Source organism: Chinchilla lanigera, unplaced genomic scaffold (genome assembly GCF_000276665.1).
Source record: "Chinchilla lanigera isolate Chin_1 unplaced genomic scaffold, ChiLan1.0 scaffold00031, whole genome shotgun sequence".
NCBI lineage: Eukaryota > Metazoa > Chordata > Mammalia > Rodentia > Chinchillidae > Chinchilla > Chinchilla lanigera.
Window position 1 is genome coordinate 12,732,977 of NW_004955432.1, and position 16,949 is coordinate 12,749,925.

At 44.7% G+C, this 16,949-nt stretch overlaps 1 protein-coding gene across 1 annotated transcript in view; it reads right to left on the minus strand.

The window, feature by feature from the left end:
- Window positions 1-16,949, minus strand: part of Slc25a13 (solute carrier family 25 (aspartate/glutamate carrier), member 13) — a gene marked incomplete at its 3' end in the record, with an annotated part of 103,055 nt that overhangs the window by 47,724 nt on the left and 38,382 nt on the right. Inside the window, 4 exon segments of the mRNA XM_013515919.1 lie at window positions 1,882-1,962; window positions 3,264-3,316; window positions 15,690-15,848; window positions 16,312-16,399. Of these exon segments, the coding sequence (XP_013371373.1) occupies window positions 1,882-1,962; window positions 3,264-3,316; window positions 15,690-15,848; window positions 16,312-16,399 (381 nt within the window).

Consider the following 16,949-nt stretch of genomic DNA (forward strand, 5'->3'; position numbering starts at 1 on the left):
GGAATCATCCATCCTACTGGGAGACCTAAGACTCCTAGGTTGCTTGCTCCTACAGAACTGCTTACTCTAGAGCTTCTTGAAGTGATGATGGGGTTGGGGGAAGGAGGCTCCAAACCCTGAGGACCACTGTCTCCCCAGCTTTGAGATGGAGGGTGGCAACCTCATTTCACAGATATTTTAAGTATCTGTAAAGCCCAGTGGCTCCAACTTTAAGCCTGTGTTTAGATGAGCTTTGAAAAAAGGCTACTCCTCTTTACAATAACTAGGCGCCACTTCTGATGCCAACCTGTGCTGTGCGTTTGAAACGGGCAACCACACCCGCCAAAACAAGACCACCTACAGATGGCACAACGCCTGCCGCAGCCGCTCTCCTTGGCAGCGAGATGCATGTGCAGGCAAAAGGCTTTTGTTAAAAAGAAAAGACGCCTTCAGGCACCACGCCATGATGATTGTCAAAATCAAAAAATTAATTTTACATTTTTAAATTCTTAAGGAGAGCTATAATCTTTAGAGCAGGTTTAAAATCTAGGGACGAGCAAACAAATGAAACCTAACCCCATCTGACCTGAAACACCCCGTTCTCTTGGGTTCCCGAAACAGCCTGAAGGACTGGGCTGGATATGCAGAAGCCCATGGAAACATCTATTTCAAAATCAGAAAATCCGATTACTCACATGGAAAACTACAGAGCTATCCGAAGTGGAGACTGCTTATGGGGAAAAGCAGTTCCTGCAGCACCTGCTATTCTGTGATTATTACTCTGCACCCTTTTTATGGAGGACATTGAAGCCTCCTTCTTTTTCCCATCCTGTGCGCTCCTAAAGTTACAGAGCCTGGCCATCTCTGACAGGTCAGTGATCAAACAGAGAGTCGGGCAGTAGCCACATTCCATACATCTTAAGAATTACCATGGGCCAAGACTTCTCAGCCTCTGCTCAGCTCAAGGAAGCGGCATTCAACACTGAACAGGACAATAAGCGCTTCCCACACAGACATTTAATATTCTCAAGTGTTTGTCAAATTTAAAGTCCATCATTTCCCAGTAGAAAGTTATTTTATGAATAAGATTTCTGACCCCAAACAAGCCAATTATAAAACAGCAAAATGTGACCTCATCTTTCTCCTTACAAAAGATACGTACGGTTGTACAGAAAATAAACCAGCGTTGTATTACCTGAGTGATCAAAGCCTGTTTATTTAACCAACCTTGTCTTTAAACAGCACCAGCCTTTGTAGAACAGTTTAATTTACTTAAAGTATTTACATTCGCATGAGCAAACTGGTAACGAGATCAAGTGAGACACAATGTTTTGCTGAAATGCAGAACAAGACGCAGGCTGTTCGTCCACTTTGAGAAGCAATCGGTCTACGCACTTTTGACAGTGCAGCGCACCCTCAGCCAGCTGTTTCCCAGCACCCTTCATCCAGAAGCACTGGAAGCTTGCAGTTGCAACTACTTTTAAGGAAAGGCGAAGCAGAGAGCAATGGCTGCTGACTGGAAGCTACAAATTACAGTGCCTGACCCAGCAGAGGGTGCCATGAGCAAAGAATGTATTATGAGTACCAATTAACTTTAGAAAAGTTAATGAAAATTTTTCAAATGCCAAACACTTCAGCCACAAACGACTTCTTCTGCAGAACCAACAGCAAGCCATGATGCACTGACCAGGCATAACATAGCAGGCAGTAAGATAGGAAACATTTACCCTTCCACCGCAGGCACGGTTGCCTGTCTAGGAAAGTGGAGATCCCCTAGGAGACTCTGCCCTTGTACAGGATCTGTGGTTAGACAGAAGCCTTAGTCCACACTTGCTGACCGTGGTAGTGATACACAGGTGAAAACAAGTCTTTCTGATGTGGAGATCTGCAGAAGGTACTTACACAGCCTCCAGCCAGAATTTCTGCTGCAAGTGGAATCGAACCATCTCTGCGCATAAATTTGTCCCGCACAAAATCATTCACCTTAAAGAAAAATATTTAGAGAAGCTGATGATAATTATAAATAAAGTCATTAAACATACACATATGCATCTGCCAACATGTTATTTCTCTACTACATGAACTGATAGATCTGAAAACTGTTTTGAGAGGTACTCTTAATAGTATACATGTAGTTGTTTTAAAGGTAAAACATACTGTTTATAAGTATCTCTGATGTTGCTGTGATGAAAATAAAAAGATAGGTGGCTGATAAGCCAAAAATGCAAATATGTCCTGCAGTTCCAATAGCATGAAAAGGGAGACATAGTGATAGGAGAGACAGAACAAAAACATTCATTCTATAATTTAAAAACAATTTTATAAGATTAAAAATCACTTTCAAGTCTTCTAACAAGACTTAAAATAAAACAGCACTCCTCATTGAGATCAATTTGTGCAGATTTTTCAGCTCAGTGGAAATTCAGTATCTAGAAATTCCTCAAGGATTCTCAAAGAACATCAATTACATTCATTAATTAAGTATAATATTATCAAAATGAAATGAGCTACAAGTAATTTTAAGGAACAGTTGTAAGTTTTTGGCAGATACAAGCCAGAGCAGCTCAGCTATGTTAAGGTCATATCATAAAATGGTATAAGAAAAATTTCATGGATAAAGCTAATGGCCCAGCAAGTTTCTGGGGCTTTATAGTCTTGGTGATATGCAATATCCATCCCCTCCACAAACACCTGAACAAAGTACAAACCACCTGTCAACATGAGCCAGGCCCAAGCAACCAGTGATGAAGTATCGACTTCAAGAAGAACACAGAGCCCTCACTATCCCGCTCTGGCAAATGCTTACAGAATACAGCCTAAATGTACAATCTATAGACAGCAGGTGTAACTGAAAGTCCATGTTGTGAATACAGAAAATCTGATTTGAGTTCTAGTTCTGCTCATAGATTATGTGACCACAGGCAGGCAACTTAACCCTGTGAGACTTACTTTCCTTCTCTGTTCACAGTGGATCCTACTTTGCTTATGATTAAAACGATATAAGAAGACACACGTCAGGTCTCCGACACGGTAGGTAATGAAGAATATTTCACTGCTGCTGCTATGATGGTGAAAACAGCCACCAATGATCTTCTCAAGTTTACCATTACAGTGTCAGCTATTCTGTGTTAACCAGGGAAAAATGAAAAGCTGTGTGTGGCTAGTGCTTTACCGTCCAATAGCACCTCTGAGTAACCACAAACCTGCTGACTCGAAGAATACCTGCTAGATTCGTGAGTATACGCAAATTCCCTTATTAAGAAGCATCAACTCAAAAGACTTACTGTAAGTTTTATGGCCTTCTCTGGGGCAACTCCTAATAGCTGTGGCAACAGACCTAAAAATCAACAAGAAGCAGAAGTATATTAAATAAATTAGCATTAACTAAACAAATCAACAGCTCTGCAGAGGGGATCACCACTTTAAAAACTGGGGCAATCTTCGCTGCAATTTTCTGCTATTACCTTTAATGAGAATACTTGAAATGGAATGTTTAAGCACTAACTTCTAACAGCCACATCTAACAGTAAATTCCCTTGCACATTCTGGGTAGTTTGCACGTTGGGTAAATCAACAGTACTAGTGATGCAGGAAATCTCTTTACTTCAGGGAAAGTCTGCGCCGTTCTCTTTCCTGCCTCCTAGGTCAGCAGGCATAAGTTATATATTTTTGGTAACATTTTTCTCATCTCCCCAAATGCCCACAGCTCAGCCATTCACTCACGGGACCACTATGACTCTGTGACCGGCGCAGGACTACAATTAAGATAATGCTCTCCCGTGTCTCACATGGAAAGAGAAGCCTTCCACGGGAGGTGGCAGCCAGAGGAAGATACATTTGGAGAAGGGGAACAAATAGCGCAAGGAAAGGAGTAAAGCAGCAAGCCTGGTGTGCTTGGAACTAGGGGAGAACATCGGCCTGGCCCTGCAGGCGGGAACAGGAGAGCGGCCTGGGTGGCCTCCAGATGCTTCAGCCACATCACAGGCCAGGATCTGGAGCCTGATTTATTCTCGGTTAGATGAGAAGGAAGGAGAGGGTTTTAACCAAGAAAGCAATGTGCTCGTTGATATTTTTAAAGGACTATTCTAGCTGCTGTGTGGCAAAGAGACAGGATATACAGACTCGTGCGCATGCGTGCGTGCGTGCGTGCGTGCGTGCGTGCATCTCAGGAGCCTGAGGGACAAAGCAGGGTAGACCCAACGGGGTCAGCTTTTAGCACAAACTGGACAGAGATGAAGAATGAGAAGAACACCAGTTTGGGGACAACAAGTAAAGACCTGTGGCCACGTCCAGCTGAGTGGAGCTCAGTGAGATCGGAGTACAGGGAGGTGTGGCCTGCGACAGGAAAGGGCCACCTTCTATACTGGCTGTAAAACAAGAGCGGGCTCCACATCTGAGCTAAAAAGCGTCCCTGTCACTTGTTCTAAGAAACAAAATGAATGAAAATCGAAGACAAACATCTCCTTAGAAATGCACACAGAGCTAACCTGGAGGGTACATCACACCCCGTGTCGTGGCGGTACCCTGGGGAGTGCTTCCTGGTGCCACCCCGTCAACAAGTACAGTTTTCAAGTTCATTTGTACAGAGGGTCCACTTGTAGCCTCTTCGGAGCGGCCACCCTTACCCACCCATCACTTGGACAGGGCCTGTGCTTCCAATCCACCAGGGTCCCCACCTTCCCCAGTGCTGACAGCCAAGCCTCAGTGCTCCCTGATACTGCTCTGTGAATAACCTCACAATAGAGGAAGGTTTCCCTCTGCTTCTGGCTATACAGAAGGGGACAGCTAAATAGGCCAAGACAGCTTCATATTTTAGGAAAAAAAAAAAAAAAAAAAAAAGGAAGCAGTCCATTTCAATGTAAAACTAAATAATAATGAGGACGCTGATGCTAATGAAAATTTAAAAAACAGCTATATAATGTTTATGAGGTGCCAGGAACCATTGTAAGGCCTTTCTTAAACCATTTAATCATAACCATGCTGAAGAGAGGAAGCCAAGGCATACACAGATTAATTTGTTCTAAGTTACCTAGCTGGTTAATGGGGAGACTGGGATCACAAACCTACGCTCTCCTATTTGGCGTTTACACCCCTTGGTCACTCCTCGACCCTGTCATGTAGTTAATATACATTTCCTACCCAGCCCGCAACTGCTCGTTCACATAACCTGCCTGGATCCCACAAGCACCTGTGGGTGCAGCCCCTTCTGCAGGGGGCTGTATTTTCACAGCCTGCTTCATCCTGTGTGAAGACACCTAAAGGATACGCAACCAATGAGTTAGCAATGAGAACCCCGTGGCCTGGCACCTAAAGTGGAGCGAGCCAGCAGGGATCTCTCTTTGAAGGCACTAAGAGTCTCTTGAGGCCCTGGGGCTGGTTAGCACAGAGGTACAAATCGAAAACACGTAAGGAGCGAAGCAGGGGAAATGACACGCGGCAAGCTGGGTATGGGCTACCGTCCGAAGGAAGTAGAGTAAGTGAAGGAGGAGGGTTGCTGGAGAGAATCTGGAGCAAAAAGAATGGGGACACCAAAGAGAGAAAACATAGAGCCCACGAAAGGATGAAAAGGGGACAAGCTGGCTCTGAGCGCTTTCTGGACCCCCTGAGGCCAGGCTGCAGGGTAACTTGTGTCCCTGGTTCCCTGTGAGACTTCTGCCTTTTCTCTCTCTTGCATGAATTCACACCAAAAGCCGCCCTTGTGTGCCTGCCAGCCTGAATGAGGCTGTGCTCTTTATAATCTAAATGAGCCAGGGCAGCACGTGAGAGAAAGCAGGAAAGGGAACCATCCGGGCAAAGCAAGTGCTTTCATTGAAAGCAAGCATTCTTGCCTCTTCAAATGCACTCATCAATCTTGTAAGAAGTTACCTATGAGATGAAAGGTTTAGGTAGTACCCAGGGAAAATACAGTAATTTCTACTAGTTAAAAAGCAGGCAAAAGCTGTTTGAATTAAACCTAGTATCTGAAATCTATTTTGTGTTCTGTATTCAGATCAAGAGGCAAAAATCTTTCACTGTTTACTTGTTAGATGTATTTCTTTTATCACTAAATAACTGACCAAAACCATGCCTGGGCTGAAAGCACTATGATTTAAATGATGATCTCCTGTCTCTGTCACCACCCTGTGAGAGTCTTTTTAAATGACTAATAAAAAAGCATGAGCCATGCTGAAGAGCCACGCGACTTTAGTGTTAGATACATTCATTTCAGCTAGCCTTGTGACCTGCTGAAATGTGTCTTTTCCACTATAAATTCAGCGATGCACTGTGAACAGCAGAAAAGAAAGCAAAGATGTCCTACCTTTAAGACATAAATGAGAGCAGCAAGTATTTATTCACAGAACAAACCCTGATCAACTGCCCTCTCTGTGGAGCTGGTATTAGAATGAACACAATGAAATGGGTGGCTTGTCCTCAAAAATTCTCAGTTTAGAGGAAAAGTGAACCCTAATCATCTCCATGTACCAGAAAGGAGGCAGAACATCTGGAAACAGCGCGGTGAGTCCCAGAGCCCAGGAGCCTCCAAGTACCAGGAGTACAGAGTGGAAGGAACCGGTTATCCTGCCTGCTGGTAGGAGAAAAGATTCAGGACGGGGAGTTATTTACCCTAGGGCATTATCAACAAGCAGAGGTTCCCTGCAGAGAAGAGACAGGACCAGAGTGAAGGGCAGTGTGCTCCTGGAAGAGGGGATAAGGTGTTCAGGCACCAAAATCTCAAGATGCTGGTACATTCAGTCAGGGGAAGACCACTGCAGGATCACAGCTCTTCTAGTACAGAGTAATGGTATCACTGGGGACACTTACTGAACACTAGGAGCTACGTCAGTGTGTTTCAGGAAGCTGCCTAAGGTCCCCCAGTTATTAGATGGGCAGTGGGATGCAGCAGTCTCGTCCCAGCCTCTGTGCTCTCACCTGGCAAGGTACAGCACTTCTTTCAAACTTAAGCCACACTAAGGAACAAAGATCAAATTTGGTCCACACATGGGATGGCTTTTCAGTAAAAAGTGAAGTGTTACAGAGGCCGTTCAGTAACACTGGCGGGTCAGAGACCCAGGGCAAGAAGAGCAATTACAAGATGCAAGTAATATAATCAGAGGTCACAAGTTTCATTCTATTAAATGAAGAACTTCAATTCAGTAAGAATAAAACCAAAGTATACAATCCGTTCCTAAGGCAGACGTTGGCACTCAGAGGCCATGGCTAAGTAGCCTTGTGGCAATCACCTTGGCTACACAGAGAAATAGCTGGCTACGGGTTACAAGCTGAGGCCCACTATGGATGTGGCCCTGCACCATCAGTTTGGGGAAATGCTCTTCAGGAGGTGGCGTGACCCGTGGGACAATTAAAAAAAACTTGTAGATGGGGGAATTCCCTTATGCCTTGCTTATACCCTGACCTCAGAGGTGGACAAATAACATGGCTTAGTAAGGCCTAGTGCCCCATTTCTAGTTCAAATACTTCTTCAGTCACTTTTTGCTTTCCAGGGCATGTACGTTTGACATCTGGGTAACTCAACAGAAAAATCCGGTTTGTAATGTACGATGCTTCTGTTGGGTCCTGCAAATTCATTTTAACCATTCAAAACAGAGACTGGACGTGTGTGTTGTTTCTAACTTGTCAAAACAGCAGTCCATTTTCCAACTGCCTTGAGCGAAATTTATTAGTGTGGTTAGCTTTCTAATCTTCGTTTTTGAGTTCAGCTCCATCAGCACATATGGCAATGCTTCTGTGGAAAACTTTATTCTCCCAGAAGGTTGCTAATGCGAGAAAAGATTTACAGGGGACAGCATTAATACAGTATTTTGTCTTCAAATTTCACAGGTTGGAGACATAAATCACACTATCCCTTCTGAGTTCAATCCCTCGTGCAACCCAGGAAGAGCTAGCTGGAAACGTAGGAACGGAGCTCACGTTGGAAGCCCCCAACTTCGGTTTCATACAGCATCCCCAAAAGAGGTCCTGCAAGCAATGTGCTAGATTAGAGAGCCACTACGCTACTCTTTACCTAAGAACCTTTTAGAAATATAATTTTAGATTTGAGAGCTGTAAAGCACCGTGAAAGAAATTCATTACACCTATTTCTTGCCAACAGCCTGGCAGCAAAATGAACAGTTGTGCGTGTGCTCAGGAGGCAGACAGACCTGCGCTGAAACCTTAGGTTTGCTTTCCTTCCTGCTGAGTGATTCTGGCAAAGTTAATTCTTCCAATTCAGGCTCCTCACAGTTAAAACAAGAACACTGATTACTATCCGCTGGTTTATTTTGATCATCTCATGAGTAAAGGCATACAAAGCCAGATACTCTTCATGACCTGATTTCAGGTAGCCAAGACAGGCACTATTTGCTTCTCCCTACCTTTTCAACGTGTATCCTTGATTTCTTGTTTATAAGAGGTGAACCAAACGTTCACAGTGCAGCACTGGGTAAGGAGAAAGGTGTTGTCCCCTTGGCCTAGCCTTAGAAGAGCTGTCCCCAGGGAGTGATGACACATCTAGCATCAGTGTCTACGGGCCCTGCCTATGTAGGCAAAGATAAGGAAGTGTGTTTCTAAGCTAAAATAAATCTTTTAGTTAAGAATTTAATTCATTACTCAACTCAGCTGCTAACTAACTTGCTACACTGTACTTTCTACTGAGTGTGGGAAAGCTAAATGATTAAGACCACGGGTTTTAGAGCCGGGGTGCTAGGTTTGAAATCTCACTCTGCTATTTATTACCTGTGTAATTATTAGCAAGTTACCCAAACTCTTTGTGCCTTAGTTTCTATACCTGCAGCCTGGGAATAATCATGGTATCATCTCACGGTAAATGTAGAGATGAAATGAGGTCATAGAGGGAAATCCCTCAGAGCAGGGCTTGGGACACAGTACGTACTACAGAAATGGGTTTGGTTAATGCTTCTCTTCACCAGCATTATTGCCGACATCACTGTCATTTATTCTCCCTTGTCCTCCATGGAATCGGGGAGCTGAGCTGCTTGGTTCAGGTCTCTAGCTCGTCGGGTCCAGCCCTCTTCTCACACCAGGCTTTTCCACCCTCTAATGCTAACCTTTTCCTGCGAGTACACTTTCTACTCCAACTTCCTTGCCTGCCTCACAAAGGTATTTCTTCCACACTAGACTGTTCTGAAAATTTTCTGGAGCTCCACCTCCTGTGGCTGGCACCCTGCACGGACTGGGACTTTCACACAGCAAGAGAAAGGTGGCCACGGCATGGGTGTTGACGTCACGCCTCCCCGTTCAGGTGCCAGGTCCTTCCTCCCAGTGTCTTTAAGGAAGCGCTGCCAGAAACCAGGCTGATCGTCTGCAGGTGACTCCAGCTGTGCACAGCTGTTGTTTCAAAAGCAAATGCTACACAAGACAAGCAGGGCTACAGAAATTGAGGGCCTCTAATAAGGGCAAACTCATAAACAGACAAAAACCAGTTCGAGAGCAGCCAGCCCAGTATTGACAATAGTAGAGGGCCAGGCCAAAGGCATTCAGGGAAGAGACAGTAGCAGAATTTGGGAAGGGAGATTAATCCACAAGACAGCCGTTTTCCCAGAGGTAAAGCCACAGCCAGCACACTGTGTTACCTCGCTTCACCCAGCAGCAACCGCTGCCACGCTCTCTTACCCTTCTGACCCTGCGGTTGAGGCCGCTACACTTGCCTGTCTTCCCCGAGAGCCTCCCCAGCTTTCAGCATCAGATTAACCTGCATTCTCGAGTCATCAGCACTCCGAGCACCCTGCTTATAGCTTTCATTCTTGCTCCTCTTTCCAGGCCCTTCTCTCTTCACTTGGCCAAGCTTTCTTTTCTCCCTCCTCCTCCCACCTGTCTGTCTGCTCCTGACTCATGCTGCCCCCAGGCCCCAGGCGCTTCCACCTTCTCAACTACGCTATCGGGTTTCAAAGCCCTCCTCGGCAGGGGCTCTGCACAGGCTCTCCAGGCTGGTACCCAGAGTGGCGGCGGAGTGGGGGAACACAGGGGCACAGGGTGGCCCTGAAAGGTCGCCTGTTTACCCGAGTTAAGCGCTTCACTCAAAACTTTAGGCACCATCTGTTTAACTAACCTACAGCTCAGGATGCCTCTGGGAGACTGAGTGCGAAGATATAAACTGAATGATGCTGATCAAGGTATAGAAAAGCCTGTTCCTCTCGACCCCTGGGTTTCTGAGGGCAGTGGGAAGAGGGACCATAGAGTCTCCTTCCGGTTCTCATTGGTACATGACAACTCTCAGAATCCAGCTTCTCTTCTCTCTAAACTCTGAGGTTTCATAATTTCCCTTGTTTCAGTCTCAGCAACTTCCAGTAGCTGCTTATGAATTACCATGCCTGAGGAGTGAAATGAACGCATTCATCGATTTTTCCTTCTCCAGTCTATGTATAGCTGCGTGTTTTTATCACCTTTCCCAATTTTCTAAGCTCATCACTGTTCTCTTCTGGTCCTCCTAATCCTCTAATAAACTCTTACTCACCTGAGTTCGAGTTTCTGTCCCCAAGCTACTCAGATCATAATGCCCTGAGCTTGCTACAGCTGCTTTCCTGGAGCTGCCTAGAGATTTAATAGCAAAATATGAACTGTCCAAGTCCTTGGCTTATTCTCCTTGTCTTCCTACAATCAAATATCTGCCTTTTGACTTTTTCATAGTTAACACCCTAACTACAAGCGTGTGGAAATCAGCCAAGAAAATAAGGCACAAAACAAGCCATTGTGCACCTAGTAAAAGTCTTGGGAAACAAGGGTGGGCCCACGGCTCATGGCGGTTCACAGATTAACTGTGATTTGTTCTAAAATGCACACGTGTGTAAGGAATGCAAAGCAGAAACTTCATTTTATTTTGGTGCTAAGACTTGTAAATCTATTTTTAGCCACCGGAATTACAAAACAAAGAGTCTTGCTGCAAGTCCACAGATTTTGCTCTGTTCTGTAGCCCCAATAACCATCAGAAGAGACTCGGCTTAACCTCACTGCCTGATAAAACTTCCCTGTGAAATATACACAGATCAATGGCTTCCTGAGATATCACCACAGCATCCTCTAGATGTCACCTTGAGAACGTTCCAGGATGGAGCGGGAGGGCTTCGCACTAGACAAGATAGCACAAAACAGACGCATTCACAACTCGGCAACCTCAATCAATGCGGACTGATGATGTGGTGGTGATGATGTCAATTACTCTGAAAATTAAGCATTGCTCTAAATTAAATTTAATTCATGAAATTATCTAATGTCTCCTCGGAATTTTTTTTATGGATTCTCACACCAACAGAAACAAAAACCTTCCTGTAAGAAATATTTCTGATGGACGCTGATTTCTTTTGAATGCATGCTTTCCCCAAAAATCTTCCCAAACATTTTCTAATTCCTAAGGCTGCTCATGTCATCACCTGAGGCATCTGAGAGAAGAGGATGTCACAGAGTTTAAAGGCAGAAACTAGCTATTCCTGGAACATGAGGCGATTTACCCAATCAGCTGTTCCTCTTAAACATGCCCAGTGGATGGTAGGCCGCGAATGACTCCTCTGCTCTCACAGTTCACTCAAACCAAACGAGCTGTCAGGTAAATTCATTATGGGTTTTGAACAGCTGTGTGAATTAAACTGGCCTGGTGACAGGATAAGACAGAGGAAGACTTTTATAAGTGATTTCAGGTAGTGCTGGACCATCTCAGGTACTGTATTATTTCCTGAAATAGTACGAACAGACTTCACCTGGGGGCCAAATAGTCAAAAATCACCCCGCCCAACCAACCCAGGAAAATCATTTTCTTGTAAAGAAGGCAGTCTGTATTAGAGAGAAAGTTTGTAGAGCCAGTGCCCTAAGACTTTTAAGGAGACTGTATAAAAAAAAAAAAAGAATCTCCTGGAGACTGAGAAATAGGGACTTCCACAGAGACCGAGACCTGGAGATAACAACTGACCAGCTCCCGGCATCAGTCTCTGCTGACTCCCAGGCACCGCTGGAGACACTGCTGGCGGTCCTCACACCTATGCAACCAGTCAATGTGGGCCAGTGGGCTGGGGTGGAAACGCGCGCCCCTCTTACCACTGGCCACTTCCAGGAGTGTATGCAGACAATGGCAGCTGCCAGAGAAAGTAAAAACCAAAACAATGTCCCGAAGTGCGGAATCAATTCTTTAAAAACAACCTTTATTCCAGTTCCGTAGGGAACTACCACTAAACACAAAAACAGCTTCCTAAATTCTGGTTGTAAGAGAGAGACAGTTTGTGTTAGACACAAACTGTGATAGGTTAGTGCCTCATTATAAGAACACATGTTGCAAAGCACCTTCTTTCAAAGTCATTTAATAACTTTTTAAAAAGTACTGTATACACAAAGGTAATCTTAAATAGGGGAGAGACCTCACCTCTGCAACATGCCCTGACTATCCTATTCAGGAACTAGGAGCAATTATAGAAGTCTTGATGGAGAAACACTACATGTTATTCAAAATTCTAAAATATGAAAAAATGCTCAATAGTTTGAAACATGTTTACAAATTAGAAATCTACTGTAACAGCTTCTCAAGTATTGCCAGGTGAAAGTGATACTGTAGCAAGTGTATGTTTTCAGAATTTAAATTTAGCTGTTTTCCCCTAGAAAGATACAATTTTAAAACAATAAAATGACATTTAGGCTGGGCATGGTGGCGCATGCCCAGCACCAGGGAAGCTGAGGCAGGAGAACCACCGGCAGTTCGAGGCCAGCCTGGGCTACAAAGTGAATTCAAGGCCAGCCTGAACTGCATAGTGAAACCGTTTCAAAAGAGACCAAAAAAATAAAATTACATTTAATGAGACATGTGCAAAGAATCACAAGCAGTTACTTCACATCTTTGTAAACAAGTTATAACACTGAGTCTCTGAAATATTCCTATTATTATTTTATTTTAAACAACAGTTTAGACGATCATTTCCACAGTTACCTGTATCTTCATCTGTAAGTGCCCAGTGGTCAGCACTTACAAACACACTGCAGCACATAATTAATGATTATCAGCACTGCTCTAAAGGGAGCTGGTCCCAGACCAATCGAGAAGGGGAAGGAGTCATTTTCCCGGCAAGATTGTAACACACTATTCTTTGTAAACTTGAGCTGCCGTCATCTCTTTGTTCTGAAGATTGAAATTACAGATTGAAACTAAGCAAGAGTTTTACGTAAATCTTTGTTCACATCTTCTGCAAAAAGAACAAACTGGGGAAGAACTGAGCACAGATGACTCCCAGAGCTAATCTTCTTGTACTCACAGCCTACCTGTCATCCTGGCAGAAAGCTCCATCTCCTGCCCTGAGGGTCCAGGCACCCAGAGCAGGCTGAGAAAACAACTGTTTATGAACTGGTGCTGAGAGTGAGTCTCCGTCTCTAATGCGCCAGTGCACTTCCCCTTCCTGAGAAGCTGTACGGAGCAGTGCCTTTTTTTTTTTTTTTTGGTTTTTTTCCGGTACCGGGAACCGAACTCACGACCTTGCACTTGCCAGGCAGGCGCTTTGCCGCTGAGCTAAATCCCCAGCCCCGCAGTGCCCATCTTACAGACGCAGCACCTGAGCCAGCGAGAGATATACCCCTCTTTACAGACCCACATCAGCTCGGCGCTCAGGACTCAAGCGCACTCTGACCGAGGCTGTCTATGGGTTCAAAGGGACAAATCACGGAAGGGGAATCTCGGCATAACCAGAATCAGGGCCTGCCAGGTGTGGTCGGCCAGCAAGAAGGGATTGAAACTTAGAAAGAAACCCATGTTAACACAAGCAAATTGAAGGCATTTAGCAGGCGTTTAGGTGGAATTCTCAGAATTCTAAAGGCACTTTTGACATCTATTCCAACACCCATAAAAGAAAAGCCCATAAAAATAGTTGGCGAAGCTACACCAAGGCTCAAACATCTGTCTAGACTAGAGGTTCAAAGTTCTCCTTTCAAAAAGCCACCCACATGAACAGGTAAGGTGGTCACTTTTGCCTGACTCACGGCAGAGAGGGAATGGTGACATTAACCTTGTACCACTTGGGAGCCATTTCATTAGGGAGGCCGCTCATGGGAAGCGGGGGATGGGTACTTCACATGGAAGGTGGTGACCCTACAGGGTCATCATCAATCACCTGGGGTCACAGACCTTCCAAATTGTGAGAAGAGGCAGGGGGCCAGCGAAGGAGGGCACAGAAAAGATCAAAAGGCCTTTGATGAGGGTTATCTACCTATATAACAGGCCCTACAAAATGGAACTTCTCTGCCGTTGAAAACCTCCCAGCTCCTGAGGTTTTTGTTTAACTCGGTGCTTCCTTTGGAGAGCAGAGTCAGCAGATGGCAGAAGAGGCCCAGAGGCTGGGATTTCCATGGCGACTAACTAGTGTCACCATCCACCTGAGCGGACAAAGTACTAAGCGCAGTTTCCTTCTCCAAGCCAAGCTCCAGTAGGGAGTGGAGAAAAGACCTGCAGTTGGCCAAACAGCAGAGCAGTTTGGTGTCAGCCCCTTACCTGCCGCAAACGACCTCTTTGCTCTGTGTACAGAGCGAGCACGCAAAGGGACACTGGGAAGTAGGTCTCCTCCAGCCAGTGCCGACAGAAAGCAGCAGGGTCTGCGGGCTTCTTTCCGCGAGCCAGCCCACAGTCCCTGCTCCCACTGCCACTCCCTAATTCCCTCAGAGGACTGAAGGCGCAGGATGAGGCGGGAAGACCTGGGTGGAGTGCTGCCGAGTCAGCTCTGCTGTACTGTACACCGTCAGAGCAGGAAAGAGGCAACTTTCACTCAGATAAAGGTAGAAAAAGAGGCTTCCATCCAACTCTTGGTTACCGACATGACGGACTTCTGCGGTACAGAGTCCCCCAGCACCCATGTGGGTACCTCTCTCTCTAGCACAGCAAGGGATTAACGACAATACAATTATAATGACATACTGTCATTGAAGTGACATGTCTGTGGCCTCTCACACCATCCTGTACTCTTCACCCTTCTCCTGCTGAGACGACACAGCGCACAGGGTGAGAGGCAGTGGGTGAACGACACGGGCCCTCTAGTGCAGCATCACGCTGCCACCACCCTGAGGACGTCAGGAGGGTCATTTGCTTTCTTTTAGAGCAGAAAAGTGGGAGATACAGTAAGTCTCTGACTTTCGAACAATCGAGTTGTGAACTTTCATGGGTGTGCTATGGGACAAGACCCAAATGTCTGACTAGGAACGAATCCGACTTATGAACGCCCTCCCAGAACAGGACTCGTAAGTCCGGGGCTTACTGTATCACCAGACTACTCAGACTAATGCACAATTCACAAGCTACCAACTGCTTATTTTGGGAATTTTCGGATCATGGTTGACCTGAGTAGCTGAAACGGAAAAGTGAAACGGTGGATAAGGAAGATCGTTGTACATTCCAGAGGAATTGTGAGTCCTGAGCCGACTCTGTCCTGTCCCCAGGATACCTTTCTTTACTAGTTGGTGAGTGGGATCTTTAAGAACACAAACAATGAACATTTTAAACATTCATGATGTTTACAAAAATAATTTATTATGTTAAGAAATAAAACACACGAAAGTACAATAGAAATGGCTTTCAGATCACGGGCTGTCTTGATTAGCCATGCCCTACACGGCCCCCAGCCTACCCCCATTAGCATGGATAATTGAGAATCTGCTGCATTTCCATTTTAACACAGTCTAATTCATCTCAGGCACTAAGACAGGAAAGCAAACCTTTGGTTATTATTTCATTTTATATACATTTAGCACAAGGCACTAACCTCTGTACAGTCCGAAGAAGCCTTCATAGCGCAGCACTTTCTTAAAACAGTCAAAGCTGTTTTTATACATGAGCTCTCCCACAAAAGAGCCAGTTGATCGCTGGTTCTGCATTCGAGTTTTTACAAGGTCTATAGGATACACAGCAGTGGCTCCAACAGCTAAAATTAAACACCAACACTTCAGAGGGAATCAAGGCCAAACGGAGGAAAAGAGGAGGATAAAATCAAAGGGTGAGAAAAAGGCAAAGTTCACGTGTACAGATTTAAAAAGCATTCTACCCTTAATAAGCCATGATGGAATTTCACTTAAGCATCTCCTAATAAAAGGATGCCAGAGTTTAAATTAAAAGCCTATCACTACAGCCTAAACTCATTATTAACTTGGCTTTTGGAAGCCTGGCTGAAGAGAAGTACGAGAAAATTGTCATTTGTAAGACCCTGATTGTGTGTAGGTAGGGAAAGAAGTCCTCTTTCCTCTGGTCTGACCTTATAGGTACAGACTGGTAACTGGCTCGTAAAATAATCGGAGAAAGCTCTGTCTTGTAATACTGCAAGGTAGAAAATCAGAGAAAAGACAGAAGGAACAATAAATATGTCAACTTTACTCTCATCGACGACTAACCTCCAGCAATAGAACCCAGACCAAACCTATAGGCTGATTCCGCGACTTGTAGGAGAACCGGCCGAGCTGAATCACCCAGGGCCTTCTGCTTTGCATACACAGGATGTGAAGAGTAGGCAGGCAGGGAACACAACAAGGGGAGAAAGAAATGAGCACGTATTATTTAAAAAATCACTCACTGGATTCTCAATCTGTGATACAAGTAAAATCTGAAAGAGAAAGGCAGGGTTAAATTCCTTAAACTTGCATTAATACAAAGTTTGTATTTCTATTAATAAGTCAGATTTGAACACAATGAGTGCCATTTCCTACCAAAAATGTTATCAACCTACTTTCAAATGTTCAACTCCCACTAGTAATCAAAGGAATACAGATTTTAGAACACTCATGAAGTAACTACCATTCTTGCCTCGTTTTTGATTTATATATTTTTTGTTTTTGTTTTAAACGGCAATACCTAGACTGGCAAAGGTTGAATAAAATCGAGCTTTCTCAAACTTGTCATTAAATCCAGTGTAAGCTGAGGAAAATTTTGTAATACACACCTGAACACATGAAATGTACATAACCTGAGCCTGCAATTCTTATAGTGAGGCTAGAAAATAATCCCACATATCAACAAGGATCAAGCTTGACAA